At 37.7% G+C, this 16,457-nt stretch overlaps 1 protein-coding gene across 2 annotated transcripts in view; it reads right to left on the minus strand.

The window, feature by feature from the left end:
- The window catches only part of cxcr3.1 (chemokine (C-X-C motif) receptor 3, tandem duplicate 1), an 11,290-nt gene extending 3,112 nt beyond the window's left edge, over window positions 1-8,178 (minus strand). The window contains exons 1-3 of one of the 2 annotated variants that reach the window (XM_053625340.1): window positions 8,036-8,178; window positions 6,454-6,756; window positions 4,989-5,357 (exon numbers count right to left, since the gene is read on the minus strand). In XM_053625340.1, coding sequence (XP_053481315.1) covers window positions 4,989-5,357; window positions 6,454-6,546 — 462 coding nt within the window. In that variant the 5' untranslated portion in view covers window positions 6,547-6,756; window positions 8,036-8,178. The remainder of the gene's footprint in view (window positions 1-4,988; window positions 5,358-6,453; window positions 6,757-8,035) is intronic. The other variant, XM_053625348.1, reaches the window with a different exon arrangement.
- Between the last annotated feature and the right edge of the window lie 8,279 nt (window positions 8,179-16,457).

A 16,457-nucleotide genomic window follows, 5' to 3' on the forward strand; every position in this document is an offset into this window, starting at 1 on the left:
CGTTTGAAGAGTGTTGCCGAAAATTTTATTTATTTTTTTTTTCTATGGTAAAATCAGCAGTGGTCATTGAGAGTGTGTTGATGTGCGCCTTCAGTGATGATAACTTTCGTATTGATTTATTGATATTCACCAATGAGAGAAGACACTTGTTGTTCGTGATGGCATGAAGCAGTGTGTTGCTGCAATCACAAAGTAATTTATATAATACATTTATTAAATATCACCAATTCTCCTGGAGAAGAGTGCTGATAGCCCACCAGTAAAGCTTTTGGAAAGTCAGAGTATAACCCTGGAAAATGCACAACAGCGGTTAATGTGCAACAAACAGGCATCAAGGCCACCTTGGCAAACTTAAGCCTGATCCTGCACGTATTACAACAAATTGATTATTTGAATTTTTTGTGGTTTATCAGCCCTAGGATATTCCACAGCGTACCAGTTACATAAACGAGCTCATATGCAATCAAGAGTGCATCACTGCAGTTGCAGATAGGGAAACCACAGGCCTGAAGTCAATACATGCACATACTTGCCCTATAAGCCAATAGAAGGCACAGATATAAAGTGACCTACATTTGAGACAGCTTTTTTACCTGGTCATCTCTATGGCTGCTTTGAAAACCAGAATTCATGCGTCGCACTGTGCATGAACCCGGAATTACTGGCAAAGATACTGGTGCTGTGGTATACTGTATTAATACAGTCATGGGAAAAAGAAACCCTCCTTCAATTTTATGGTTTTATTTATCTGGGCCTAAATAACAATGGTGTGGTCCTCACCAACTTCTATAAACAAACAAAGATCCTCAGGTGACGACAAAAAACTAACCACAAAAGATTTATGGTAATATGTAGTAATTTTTTTCCAAAAAGTACACCAACATTCAGAAACCAAGTGGAAAACAATAAGTACACTTTTCCTATTTCCACAATTATTAAGAGAGTAATGAGCAGGCAGGTGTTACTAACGAAATGCACAAGATTAGTAAATCATAAGGAAGTGTGCCTACCTCTATAAAAGCAGAATTTTTGGCAGATTGGTGTTCTGGAGCGCTCAGGTATGTGTCTACATCATACCAAGAATAAAGGACATCAGCCATGACCTCAGAGAAGCAACTGTTGCTGCTCATCAATCTGGGAAGGGTTACTAAGACTATCTCCAAACAATTTGAAATTCAATATTCTATAGTGAGAAGAACTGTTTTCCAAATGAAGAGCCATCAAGCCGGCAGCCAATCTTCCCGGCAAAATTCAGTCCAAGGTAGGACCATTTAATGCTCAGAGATATAAAGAAAGAGTGACCTCATGTGACCTACAGGCCTCTGTAAGCAGATTAAACATTTATGTTTATGACATCACAATAAAAAAAAAAACTGAACAAGTATGGCTTTCATGGAAGGGTGGTTAGGAAAAATCCCCTTCTCTCCAAAAAGAATATGGCAGCATGACTTAGGTTTGCAAAATTTCATCTCAGCAAACTACAAATGTCCTGCCTGATGATTTAGCCTTGTTTTGCAGCCACAGTACCTGGGGAAACTTGCGACAACATTGAACATTGAACATTGAATTCCACCAGAATATTCTTCAGACAAATATGAGGCCATCTGTCCAGCAACCCAGGTCAAAATTGTGTCATGCAACAGGACAAAGATCCTAAGCACACCAGACATTTGAATGGATAAAGAAGAAAAATATAAAGGTGTTGGAATGGGCAAGTCAAAGTCCAGATCTCAACCCCATTGAGATGCTGTGGCAAGATCTAAGAGAGCTGTGCATAAACGGATGCTTTTAAACATCAATGAACTGAAGCAATATTGTAAAGAAGAGTTGGGCAAAATTTTTCCAGAGGCTGATAAACTCCTACCAAAACGTTTACTTCAGTCATGGTTGTTAAAGGTGGTTCTACATGTTACTGAATTATAAGGCATACTTATTTTCTCCCACCTGGTTTCTAAATGTTGGTTTACTTTTTGGAAAAAATTACTAAATATTGAAATCTGTTGTGTTTTTTTGTTGTCACCTGAGGTTATTTGTTCATAGACATTGGTGTGGACCACACAATTGTTATTTAGTTCCTGATAAATAAAAACATAGAATTGAAAGAGGGTGTACTTTCTTCTCCCATATACCTATCAACATATCTGCTCTTAGAAATGAGATTGTACCCAGTCCAGCCCTATATCCAGGGGGGGTTCTCAATCACTTTGTGGAATTGACTTCCAGGTGAGAGGAACAGTGACCATAGGACAATAAAATGATCTTATCGATTAGCCTGTTGGTTAAAGTAGTTATTGTGCAGGCATGCTTGAATGAAGACCAAGAGATGACTTCTTTAATTAATTTGAAGTAATTTGGCATCTATGGCTAGTTCCTCCTCACCAGATTCTGCAGACTAAATGTTGTGTCATGTGGCACTCTGTGTGTTCTGTGGTAAGTTCTCATAATCTATAGAGTACAGTGTTAACAGACAGTACAGTATTAATAATGATCACCCTCAGTAGAGAGCAGTATCAGTACTTGCGGGACTTTTATCATCAGTAGGATCAGTATCATAATTCAAGTGATTTCTATTCTCATCAGTTTAAGCAGTTGCGTTGATCTCACTTTCAAAAAGGATCAGCGTCACACTTGAGTGACTATTATGCTCTGGAAGTGCAATATCAACACTTTCTGAGCAGTCATTTTCCCATATAAAATGATATCAGCGCACATGCGCTTTTCCAAGTAATGGACATGACTATGCTTCAGGAAGTGTTACAAATTCTGATGATGTCTATGATATCTGGCCTCCACTCATTCCAGAAGGAAACTGTCCTGGCAGTCCAGAACATAATGAAGTAGAACAGTAGATTCTGTATATAACTGTAGTTCTTCACCTAAATGGAGGACAGCCAGTCCTCCAATGGAGGACAATCTGAGTCAATCTAGATGTCAAGAATGGCCAGAGGAAGAACGTGATGTAGCTGGGACCTTTAATACACTACACATGTACACAGGTTACGGTCATAGTCACAAGGTGACAACTTTGCTATTAGTGCACAGCTAGGACACAAGCACACTAGTGGAAAACCCCACTAGTTCCAGAAGAAAACCACGCTGGTCATGGAAACACAGTTTCATCTGTAATTTATGGGTTTTACCTAAAAAAAAATCTTAAACAGCATTAACGTCATCTTGCAAAAAATGAAACTTATAACTGTTGTTTCAGTTCTCATAGCAATAGCCATGAGTTAAGTTTTGTTTTTGCTCACTAAGAGGAAGTCAAATATAAAACAGCATAACGGAATAATCAAAGATTAATTGTTATTATTTGTCTAAGGATTCTGTTAAGATAACATAAAGAAAAATAATATTCCGATATATATTAAAGAAATGTTTGGCCATACATATATATGTATAAAGTAATTTAAAAAGTATAACAAAATGTGTTTTAGCTAGCCTTAGGTGTAAACATATACCAAATATTAGTGCAATTAGGTACATTATGTGAGTAACACAATTAGACAGGACACTGAACACAGTACACTAGTGTTAATTTCATTAATGAAAACTATGGCGAAACAAGTTTTCCATGACTACGTTTTCCATGACTAAGACGAGACAAAATTATTTTCGTCGACAAAAGGAGGACCTTTTTTTTCTCCTAAAACGAGTTCCGCAAATATGCACACCAGGGATATTCTGCATCTGGTTGCTCACTGTTGACTTTCTTGGCCATAATACCTACAGGCAGCAACCAGTGGAAACACTTCTGCGTGTGATTGCACAATGTTGACTTTCCTGATTGTCCATAATACCTACAGGCTGCAGCCAATGGGAATGCTTCTCTATCAGCACGCATCCCCACAGGACCGATCAGACCACCTCAGTTAAGTTAATAGAGTCTTAACAGAGCCAAAAATCTTAACAGAAACAGTTACTTTAACTGATGTAATAGTAGAAAGTTTGATATTGATAAAGCTGCATGCACATACCTGAAATGATACAGGGTTATTCTATTTTGAACGCCCTTATTCATCTTAATTTATTGTCACTATCACAGTTTGCTAAGTATTATATCCACAGTTATGTTAATAGCTACACAGAGAGATATGCAATGTTTGTAAAGTGTTTTAGCTGTTATTTATGCAGATTCTCAAGCCACTATGGGCTTTTACTGTGCCATTTTCTTTTTTTGTATTGCGCTGACACAGGATGTCACTTATTTTCGTTGATAGTCAAAAAAAGGCAAGGAAGACCGAGAAGAGTTTGAAGGGGAGAAAGACAGTCAGTTGGGCAGGATGAATCAAATTATATTAAACTACTTTGGACCACCTGGTATAAAAGCTTGTAGTGAGAGGGCAGAGGGTCGTGAAATGGAAGATAAGAATGAATGAACAGTGTTTGTTTTGTGCCATACATAATTCATGAATGTTATTCATTGACCTTTCATGTGCTTGTCTTCATGTTCAAGAAAGCATATTGTTTGGAGGAGACATGAAATAAGTGTAAGGTTGTTATATATTATATAAGTATTTATATTTATATTATATTTACAATCTGGTCATCTCAAAGTGCCCGTCAATGCCACACACACACACACACACACACACACACACACACACACACACACACACACACCACACCCCAGCCCCACACCCCAAAAAAAACCCTCCCCAACTAGAGTCGCCACAGTGTATCTCCGCCATTTCCACCACTCCCTAGACCAGATTGACTGAAATGTTAAGAAATAACAATCTTATGGCTAAAAATGTCTATAGTTTTCAGTGACTAAAATGCCAAAAGTTTTGTTTGACTAGATAAGACTAAAATGCCCAGATTTTAAGTCAACTAAAATTTGACTAAAAACAACAGGATAAAGTTGACTAAATAAGATAAAAACTATCAAGGACATTTTACAGAAGATTAAGACCTAATAAAATAACAATTGACAAAATTAACACTATAGTACATAGAATTATAATGACCCACAAACTCCAACTCCCTACCCTAAACACCACTCCAGAGAATTTGCAGAAACCGGTATTAAAAATCTCTCCAGTCGCTGCATCCGCTGCCCAGAGTGGCAGAGTGAGGAGTAACAGCATGTCGGCCACGCTCAGGTGTAGGACGAAGACATCTGTCACATTCCATGTACGCCTCTTCTGGCACAGCACAACCAGCACCAGGCCGTTACCCATCAGCCCCAGCACAAACGCAACAGAGTACAGAATGGGGATGAAGATGGCTTCAAAATGCATACTTGTGTTCTGATCACACACCACTCCACAGCAATTTGTGTCGTTATCATAATAGTCATCATAGCTGTCATTAATGTTCATGTTGGTTAGTTCAGAACCTTGAATAACCTCCATTTTCTGCAAGATAAAAAAGAAAATCCTCATCAACATGAGAAATACTGTCAGACATCACAAGTAGGCTGTTTGCATAGCCACATGGATACCATAACTCATACCTGCTGTACAGTATACAGTGGGGGGAAATAAGTATTGGAAAATATATTGAAATATATTTCCGTTGAGGTTGTTCACATGAAATTTTCACCAGACATTAGCAGATTTAAAGAATTCACAACATTAAAGTCCATAAATAAAGTTATGTGTAATAAAGTAAAATGACACAGGAAAAAAGTATTGAAGACCTTAAGAAAAAGCAACTCTCCAAGGCAAGGTAAGGCAAGGATCCAGCTGAAATCCGTAAGTAGTTAAAAAGTAATTATACCTCCTATCTGTGCAAATTAATATCAGCTGGGTTAGTAAATTGATGGTCTATAAAAAGGCTTTTCGTTACCAAGGTGACACACAAGAAACATCTCACGATGGGTAAAAGCAAAGAGCTCTCCCAAGACCTTCCCAACCTTATTGTTGCGAAACATACTGATGGAATCGGATACAGACATATTTCAAAACTTCTGACTCTTCCAGTAAGCACCACTGCAGCCGTTATCCGCAAGTGGAAACATCACTCCGTCATCAACCGGCGACGCACAGGAGCTCCTCGCAAGATTTCTGACCAGGGAGTCAGAAGAATAGTCAGAAGAGTAGCCCAAGAGCCAAGGACCAATCAGAAAGAGCTACAGAAACACTTGGAGGCGGCAGGTGCCATCGTCACAGAGAAAACAATAGGCAATGCACTCCACACCTCACGCTCACCCCACAAGACTCCATTACTAAAGAAAAGGCATGTCAAAGATCGTTTAAAGTTTGCTACAATTCATTTGGACAAGCCTATGAAATACTGAGAGAGTGTAGTCTGGTCAGACGAGAGCAAAATTTAACTTTTTGGGTGTCATACTACACACAATGTGCAGTGCCATTTCTTCTCCAAACATCACCCTAAAACATTATAACAGTGAAGTTTGGAGGTGGAAGCATCATGGTGTGAGGCTGCTTTTCATTGCATGTTACTGGCAGACTTCATATAATTGAAGGAACGAAGAATGGAGCCCTTTACCGGGAGATTCTTGAGAAGAATCTGCTGATATCCACCAGGATGATGAAGATGAGACGTGGGTGGACCTTCCAGCAGGACAACGATCCAAAGCATACAGCAAAGGAAACTCTCAATTGGTTTCAGAGAAAAAAGTCAAGGTGTTAGAATGGCCCAGTCAATCACCTGACTTGAATCCAATTGAACAAGATTTAAAGACAATATGTTTAGAAGAATGGGCCAAAATCACACCTGAATATTGTGGCCGATTAATTTCTTCATACAGGAATTGCCTTGAAGCTGTCATTGCAAACAAAGACTTCTCCACTAAGTATTAAATAAATTTCAGTTAGCGCATTGAATACTTTTACCTGTGTCATTCCTCTTTATTACACATAACTTCATTTATGGACTGTTGTCTGGATTTCTTTACATGTGTGGATTTCTCGGGTTAATACTGATGTCTGGAGAAAATTTCATGTGAATAGCCTCATTGGAAATATATTTACTGAAAAAAGTGTTGACACGTTCAATACTTATTTCCCCCACTGTATGATTCTGTTCACTTTAGTTAATAGTAATTTTTTTGATATATATTATTTCAATTCCTTTATAAAGAAGCTGTATGGTAACAGAAGTACTTCCTCATTGCCAGTGAAATGGCAAATGTCTGGCAAATGTCTGTTAGCTACTGGGAGTGAGGAGATGCTAAAATAAATGTTCTAATTGCTTTATTTTCCTTTATACTCCAATTATATTCATCAGATGTTAATTAGCAAATTGAGAATTGTACACCCTGAAAGCCGCATATAGTTCAATGCATATAACAGCAAATAATTCAATGCATTGGTATATGATTGATGTCATGTGATGGTACTGTACATATTTTCTAAAGTTTCTAAATAAAACATCATCTTCACAGAACCAGGCTAATTTATAGTAAATGAAAACTGAAATTGTTGAGGGTGTTATATGACTGAATGCGGTACTTCCCCATGGTTGTATTATATGCTGGTCTTTTTGCTTCATCATCAGGTTGAAAAACATCCAAAATTTGTACATGGGGTAAGTAATCATGTATATGCTTAGCTTTTCTTTCTTTTCTAGTCTTTCCAACTACATGTGTGCCAGCAAAACTGTATACTTGATAATGCTAATAGTGATATGGCAATCCGATTGATTAGTTATTTTTCAGCAACGAGAAAATTTTTTGAAAAAATATTTCAAATATTTGAAATAATTTAGAGTGTTTGTATAGACAATTACAGGCAGTCAGAGATAAAATGTAATCACATTGAATGCAAAATTATAACTAACAGTGCAAGTATAAATATCACCCACGTGAATATTTTCATTCCATTGAATTCAATTTAAAAATCATTATAACGATTTATTTGAACACTTACATTATACATTATATAAACCACATATATAAGCTGGGTTTTTAAAAAAAAAGTCACTGGCACAATTATCTGTTTCTACTTTCCAGCGGAAGAAGCGATAATATAAAGAAAGCAATTAAAACTATTAATACAAGCCTTGAAGCACACTGACAGTCAAACTGAGTCATTGCTGAGATCAATAAAAACAATGAATTCTAACTTACATATCGGCGTGTAATCTGCTCAAAGACAGCTCATGAATGTACACACACAACACAAATTGACTCTCTCTAGTTAGTATACCACAGAAATATGCTGAGAGATAGACAGACAGAAAGAGAGAGAGCGTGAGAGAGAGAGAGAGAGAGAGAGAGAGAGAGAGAGAGAGAGAGAGAGAGAGAGAGAGAGGAACTGGGTTACCACAGATTTACGATAAGATCTTTAGCTCCTCTAGTCATTCACAATATTAAATTCCATGATTTAGAGAAATTTATGAATTAATAGATTTCCACATGCCTCCTGTGGCAGCTTTAAGGACACTGGAATAAAGGTTCTGGCACAGTTCACAATATTATACCAATAATACACAGTACCCTAAATGAAAATTCGGAAAGAATAGTCCATTTTACTAACCATATTTTTCCATTTTAGTTAACTTATTTCTTATCCTGACCCCCAGGCTTCCAAACCAAATTATTAATTAGATAAAACAGTGAGAATTGTATATGCCAATATGATTCTAATCAAAATATATGGCGTTTTTCTACTATATATTTTTGTCTGGTTGAAAACAAAATGTTCTACTATTTGAAAATAATAATCATCCTCAGACTGAAACCTTTCCCTGCATACTAACATATGCTGTACTTTACTGGAACATTAAAGATGCTTGTGATTATCTTGCTTTTTGTTGTTGTTGTGTTTAAAAACATTTTTGGACATTGTCATCTATGGTCCTTCCACATACTGGCCCGGTTTACATCTGGTCATTTCATGCGTCTTGTATTTGAATTGTATTCTTATCAAATTTTAACCACAAAGTCAAATCTAGTTGTGGCACTGTGCATGGTATGCAAATGAGCACACCACACTTAACACCCAATTTTGCATTTTTGCTTGTTTTCAGTTGTTCTATGCAAATTTGGGTTCTTGATTAAAAAAAAAAATTAAAAAATGATTTAAAATTCCTCAAACTCAGAAGTAGATGCCAGCTCAAGCATTTCATCTTTATGGAAGACGTCTGTTTACAGCATTAATCACAGAAAAACCTACTATGTGCACAAGATTGTCATGAAAACTAGGTGCCATGTTAAATCATATAGTGCATGTGACTATAACTACATCATGAAGTACTTTATGGATAGTTCTTTTGGTTCTAATGTGACATTAAGATATATTTACATTTATTGCATTTGACAGGCTCCCTAATCCAGAGTGACTTATATATATCCCATTTATACAACTGAGCAGTTGATGGTTTAGGGCCTTGCTCAAGGGCCCAACAGCAGTAGCTTGGTGGTTCTGGGATTTGAACTCGTGACCTTTTGGTCAGAAGTCCAATGTCTTAACCAATGTCTGCTACCACTGCCATTAGTGGCACTTAGCTAAAATGTGGCTCTGACTAGTTTGAGTTTTAAAGTTTCTTCTTTTTTTTCTTTTCTTTTTGTTTTTTCAACTTAAGTAAAAGTATACATAATGTGTCAAATTCGTTCTTATTCAGCCAAAAATGTACTCAATTGGAAGTCAAAAAGTTGCTACTTTTAAATTTATTAATGTATTAAAGAGTAAATGTTTTAACTAAATTAAGTTAATGTCATGTTTTCCTTTAAAAAGTTACATATTGCTTATCTTAAAGATTTTTGTTTTAAAGCATCTAGCATCTTGTTCGCAAATTAGCAAAACGTACCTCAACGTGCTTTTTCAAATTAGTTAGAGTTCATGTTAGGGAGTCAAACAGGACACCTCATTTTATGAGTCATTCTCATAATGTGGTGACAAGCATGCCCCGTATCTTATTGGTCATAAAATACATTACTATATGACTTTATACGTTTCTAAGCAATAAACATAGTATGAATCTTTATTATTGTATACTTTTTTTTTTTCAAATTGTCTTTAAAACTGCCAAGTGCTAGAGAAATAGCTTGTTTTTGAAGCCAGTTGTACTGCTTTGGAGGCTTTTGTCAAGTTTGATAATAGAATTTTTCCATTTTCATTTCAATGTCACAGGCTGAACATATGTATGAGGTCTATCAAATATGTAAATTAGCAGATAAAAATAATTTTAAATAATCAAAATAATAGCAGAATTGACCCTGAATTTCATGTTAATGGCGTTAGCTATTTTAAAAATCACCAAAAATTGTGGATAAGCTCTTCCAGGGTGGAGGTTTAAAAGAACTTTCAACCAACAACTGTAGAGTTTCTTGTCAAATCTATTTTTTCTTTGGATAATTTAGCTGTGCCATTGGAGTTACACCTTTCAGTCTTCCTGATTTATTTTTTTTAACCAAAAATATTATGTAATAGAATAATTTATTTATGCTGGCATGTTTAATGATGTGTGCTTTGAGATGCTGATACCATCTTGGAAAATACATCTTTAATAGAAATTTGTCACTGGTGTTACTGTAACTGGTGTAATTTTCTATGCTTGTGCCCCCAGTGTCAATTAATAACTCCAGTGCCAGCCACCATATTAAGGATCAAGAATATTGGTTTATTTATTTAAAAAAAAAACAATTATTACAGTCACAATTTCCAAATTGAATATAAAAACATAATTTTAGCATTTTGCTGTTCAGAAAGTTAGCATACTTTGAGAATGACCCTTATATACAGTCCCCTCTGAAAGTATTGGAACAACAAGGCTAATTCTATTGTTTTCGCTATACATTGAAGAGATTTGGATTTGAGATCAAAAGATGAATATGAAAATATTCAGAATTTCAGCTTGCATTCCTTAATTTTTACAGCTATAAATAACTCAAAGCATGGCACCTTTGGTGGCAAACCACCCAATTTTTAGGTGAGCAAAAGTATGGAATTTTTTGTATCATACAGTTTGGTTCTCATCCTCAAATACGTCACTGCAGTCCAGTGAATTATCCATATTCAGATGCACATGCCTCACACCTCTTGGGTCGGGGGTTTGATTCCCACCGTGGCCCTGTGTGTGCGGAGTTTGCATGTTCTCCCCGTGCTGCGGGGGTTTCCTCCGGGTACTCCGGTTTCCTCCCCCAGTCCAAAGACATGCATGGTAGGTTGATTGGTATGTCCAAAGTGTCCGTAGTGTATGAATGGGTGTGTGAATGTGTATGTGGTTGTGCCCTGTGATGGATTGGCACCCTGTCCAGCGTGTACCCCGCCTTGTGCCCAATGTTCCCTGGGATAGGCTCCAGGTTTCCCCGTGACCCTGAAGGAAGGATAAGCGGTATAGAAGATGGATGGATGGATGGATGGATCATGAACTTGATTGGATGCTTTAAATGGAAATGAAAATAAAATATTTAATTTATATATTGTGTACATTGTGCCTCATTTTTTCTAGATGAGAGAAAAAAATATTTTTGTTATGTAATTGAGTAAAAGTGCATGTATTAAATTTCAAAAACATTCAAGTAATATATAAATACCCAAAAATCATACTTTTATTATAATGTTATTAATGAAGCACAATTACAGTATTAAATGGTCAGACCTTGCACTGAATTTGCTGGGAAAAGTATTTTCCACCTTTTATTATTATCATCCAAATGCTCAAGGCACATAAAATGACCAGGTGTAAAAAGCATCCTATATACAGAAGGCACTGCATTTAATATGGATCTTCCCAAAGGATGGCAAACGTCAGCCACAATGTTTTTTGGCTCTCTTTTCTAGAGCTATGGAACAAGTTACAGTCAACAGAGGAAGGAAATGAAGCCTTATGATTGCGAAGTGTTTGTTTGAGGTGTTGTGGATAAAAAATGTCATAAAATAAACATAAGGGAGACCTAGCATCCAGCAAAGGGGAGAGGAAGGACTGACGACGGGCACCTAGACACATAGAAGCGGGATTAGGCGGACATTGACAAATTGGAATTACACTTTAAAGATCTTTAAGAGCAGTAGTAGTCAAAAAAGTCAAAAAGAGATATACGAGCTGAGCTGAGGAGTGCTAATACACACACCCACACACACACACACACACACACACACACACACACACGCTCGTACAGTCAAGGGCGGGCAAGTAGACATAACACACACACACACACTCCCTCTCACACACATACTACAATAACTTTATAAGAATAATAAAAAGGAATATTAAGATATTTTAAGGGTAATATCTTATAATAATAATATATATACTCTTTATAAAAACCAGAATAATAGGATATGTGGGACAGTAGAAGGGTAATATAATGATATTATGAAGTAGGAAGTACAGTAAACCGTGTTTTCAAGCAGTATAACTATATATAAAATAGAGATATAGAGCTAATATGAAAATAAATTATAAACTAGAAATGCAGGCTCGCAAGGAAGGCCTTAATTTTAAGAAAGAACCATGAGGAGCCATTTATAAGGGTGGCTGAGTCAAGCTGCCCCCCCGCGAGATAACAATAAGACCAAGGTCACTCTAGATTGTTTAGTCTTGTCCACGTTCTATTTTACGGGTTATTCAAATTCTCTGGTTTTGATTCTCTGGGTAATTCAAAACTCTGGTTTCTGATTCTCTGTGTAATTCAAAACTCTGGTTTCTGATTCTCTGAGTAACTAAAAACTCTGGGTTTTTATTTTCTGGGTTATTAGAAATGCCTGGGTTCTGATTTTATGTGTAAATTAAAACCCCTGGTTTCAATTCTATGTGTAAGTGAAATAGCCCTTTTCTGGAACATAAGAGTAAGGTAAATGAGCTCTTTTTTAACCCTATTGGTAGTGAGATCATAGTCTTCTTGAAACATATGGGTTATTTAGTGTGTAAATACAGTATAAATACTGGAGCTTAAGCTCAGGGTATTGGGATCACCTCTGAGAATTCTCATCGGTGTGGATCTCGTGTGGTGGAACGGAACAATAAAGCTGGACCCTTGCTTCTTCTCACTCACGGCTGGTATATTTTTTCTATCTCCAACTGGGCTCAGAGGTAGATGTGAGTATTGGCTTCTATGTTGAATTTTAAGTGTTTTTGGGTAATAGGCTAAATTTGAGCCAACAGAGGACAGGATGTTGGGGCTGGTGCAAGAAAAGATGAGAACTTCTGACTATGTACTCACCTTCTGTTCCCTGGTCACTCAGCAATGGATGGAACGAGTGTGTCCTAAGGATTGTGTTTGCTATGGCATACAAAAAAAGCTATAGAACTGAACATATCCAGTGAAGCAAATGACAGGATAGCAAACTAAGGACTGCATACCATTCAAAAGCCATCTTAGTTAACTGCTGTGCTGGATCATCTGCTCAGATTTACCAGCAAAAGTGGCAAAAATGTGTACTTTGCTAAATAAAATACATAGGTAGAGTTCGTTTGGATCCCCATCTCTAATGGAGGTTTAAATAGTAAATAAAATCGGGGTGTATGCTACTGATATGGAAATATGTAAAGCTGTCATAATAACCTTGTAATTTTCTTAAGTGAAAATCTCAGAAATAAGCTTGTATGAGCATAAGCGTGAGGTATATACATTTTAAAGACAATATGGAGAAATACATTTAATGGCCAATTTATTAAGTTTTTTTTTTTAAATTATTAAGTTTTCTCCTGCTCATTCATGCAATTATCCAATCAGCCAATCATGTGTCAGCAGCACATTGCATAATATCATGCAGATACAGGTGAAGATCTTCAGTTAATGTTTAACTCAAACATCAGAATGAGGGGGCAATGTGATGTCAGTCACGTTGAGCATAGTATGGTTGTTGGTACCAGACAGGCTGGTTTGAGTAATTCAGAAACCACTGATCTCCTGGGATTTTCACACATGTTAGTCTTTAGAGTTTACCACTGAATAATGCAAAACAGCAGAAGACCCTGCCACAGCATCTCAGTGAGGTTGAGGTCTGAGCTTTGACTTGGCCATTCCAAGATTAAACTGCTGGGCAGATGGCCTTATATTTGTTTAAAAAATATTCTGGTTTAAAGTGGAGTTCATTGTTGTCTCAATCACTGCAAGTTTTCCCAAATCATCACTCCTTCAACACCATGGTTCACAGTTGGTATGAAGTGTTTGTGGTGATACACTGTGTTTGGAGGTGTTTGTGCATGGTGACCAAAAGAACCTTGGTTTCATCAGTCCAAAAGATATTGTTCCAGAACATTTGTGGGGTTTTTTCAGATGCAAGTTTGCAAACCAAAGTCATGCTGCCAAATTCTTTTTGGAGAGAAGGGACATTTTCCTAGCCACCCTTCCAGGAAATCCAAACTTGTTGAGTCTTTTTCTGATTGTGCTGTCATGAACATACTATAAACATTTAATGTGCCTACAGAGGCCTGTAGGTCACATGATGTAGCTGTTTATTTATATCGCTGATCATTAAACAGTCTGTCCTCAGACTGAATTTGCTGGGATGCACACTGCATTTGTAAATAATCCTTCTGACTGTAAAATGGTAAGTTTCAAATGTTTAGAGATGGCCTTATAACCCTTCCCAGATTGATGACCAGCAACAATTGCTTTTCTGATGTCCTTTCTTCTTGGCATGATATGGACACATACCTGAGTGCTCCAGAACACCAAACTGCCAAAAGTGCTGTCTTTATAGAGGTAGTCACACAGTGGAAGTAGGAAGGGTGTACTTTTTTCCCACCTTGTTTCGGAATGTTGATGAGGGGGGGTTGATGGGGTTGGGTGCGGGTGGTGGTGGGGAGGGTGAACAATTGCATATTGAATTATGTTTCTTTTCTCTTCTTTGGTGTCATCTGAGGTTATTTGTTTGTTTATAGAAGTTGGTGAGGACCAAACTGTTGTTATTTAGTTATTTAGGCCCTGATAAACAAACATTTTCTGTACTTTCTTTTTCCCATGACTGTATATGAAAGAGGGTAGTTAGCACTTTCAAGTGTCTTTGGCCACCCTGATACATTGCATGAGCAGTTCATTAATGTGATCAATTTGGGTATAATGGTAAATCAATTTCCTTCACCCTGAACTTTGTGACTGTGTGCTCACACGACGGGATGTTTTGTTCACACCTTTACACCACGTCCTGTTCATCATTCAAGCATGCATGCATATTTGTTCATGTACCTGATCTTGCATGGAAATAACCCTACATGTGCTCGTGTGTGGTTGTGAGTGTGTTTTATCTCTTTGTGGGGACCAAATAATGACATTTGGCTGGCCCCCATGAGGGAAATTGCTGGGGTGTTTTTACATACTGTGCATCCGGAAAGTATTCACAGCGCTTCACTTTTTCCACATTTAATTATGTTACAGCCTTCTTCCAAAATGGATTAAATTCATTATTTTCCTCAAGATTCTACAAATGATACCCCATAATGACAATGTAAAAGAAGTTTGTTTGAAATCTTTACAAATTTATTCAAAATAAAAAATAAAAAACCACATGTACATAAGTATTCACAGCCTTTTCCATGACACTCAAAATTGAGCTCAGGTGCATCCTGTTTCCACTGATCATCCTTGAGATGTTTCTACAATTCGATTGGAGTCCACCTGTAGTGAATTCGGTTGATTGGACATGATTTGGAAAGGCACATACCTGTCTATATAAGGTCCCACAGTTAACAATGCATGTCAGAGCACAAACCAAGCCATGAAGTCCAAGGAATTGTCTGTAGACCTCCGAGACAGGATTGTATCGAGGCACAGATCTGGGGAAGGGTACAGAAACATTTCTGCAGCATTGAAGGTCCCAATGAGAACAGTGGCCTCCATCATCCGTAAATGGAAGAAATTTGGAACCACCTCTTCCTAGAGCTGGCCGCCCAGCCAAACTGAGCAATCGGGGGAGAAGGGCCTTAGTCAGGGAGGTGACCAAAAACCCAATGGTCACTTTGATAGCGCTTCAGCATGTCTCTGTGGACAGAGGAGAACCTTCCAGAAGAACAATCATCTCTGCAGCACTCCACTAATCAGGCCTGGATGGTAGAGTGGCCAGACGGAAGCCACTCCTCAGTAAGAGGCACATGACAGCCCACCTGGAGTTTGCCAAAAGGCACCTGAAAGACTCTCAGACCAAGACCAAGACAAAGATTGAACTCTTTGGCCTGAATGGCAAGCGGCATGTCTGGAGGAAACCAGGCCCCAGTCATCACCTGGACAATACCATCCCTACAGTGAAGCATGGTGGTGGAAGCATCATGCTGTGGGGATGTTTTTCAGAGGCAGGAACTGGGAGACTAGTCAGGATCGAGGGAAAGATGAATGCAGCAATGTACAGAAACATCCTTGATGAAAACCTGCTCCAGAGCTCTCTGGGCCTCAGACTAGGGTGAAGGTTCATCTTCCAACAGGACAACAACCCTAAGCACACAGCCAAGATAACAAAGGAGTGGCTACAGGACAACTCTGTGAATGTCCTTGAGTGGCCCAGCCAGAGCCCAGATTTGAACCTGCTTTAACATCTCTGGAGAGATCTGAAAATGGCTGTGCACCAACGCTCCCCATCCAACCTGATGGAGCTTGAGAGGACCTG

This window comes from Ictalurus furcatus, chromosome 1 (genome assembly GCF_023375685.1).
Source record: "Ictalurus furcatus strain D&B chromosome 1, Billie_1.0, whole genome shotgun sequence".
NCBI lineage: Eukaryota > Metazoa > Chordata > Actinopteri > Siluriformes > Ictaluridae > Ictalurus > Ictalurus furcatus.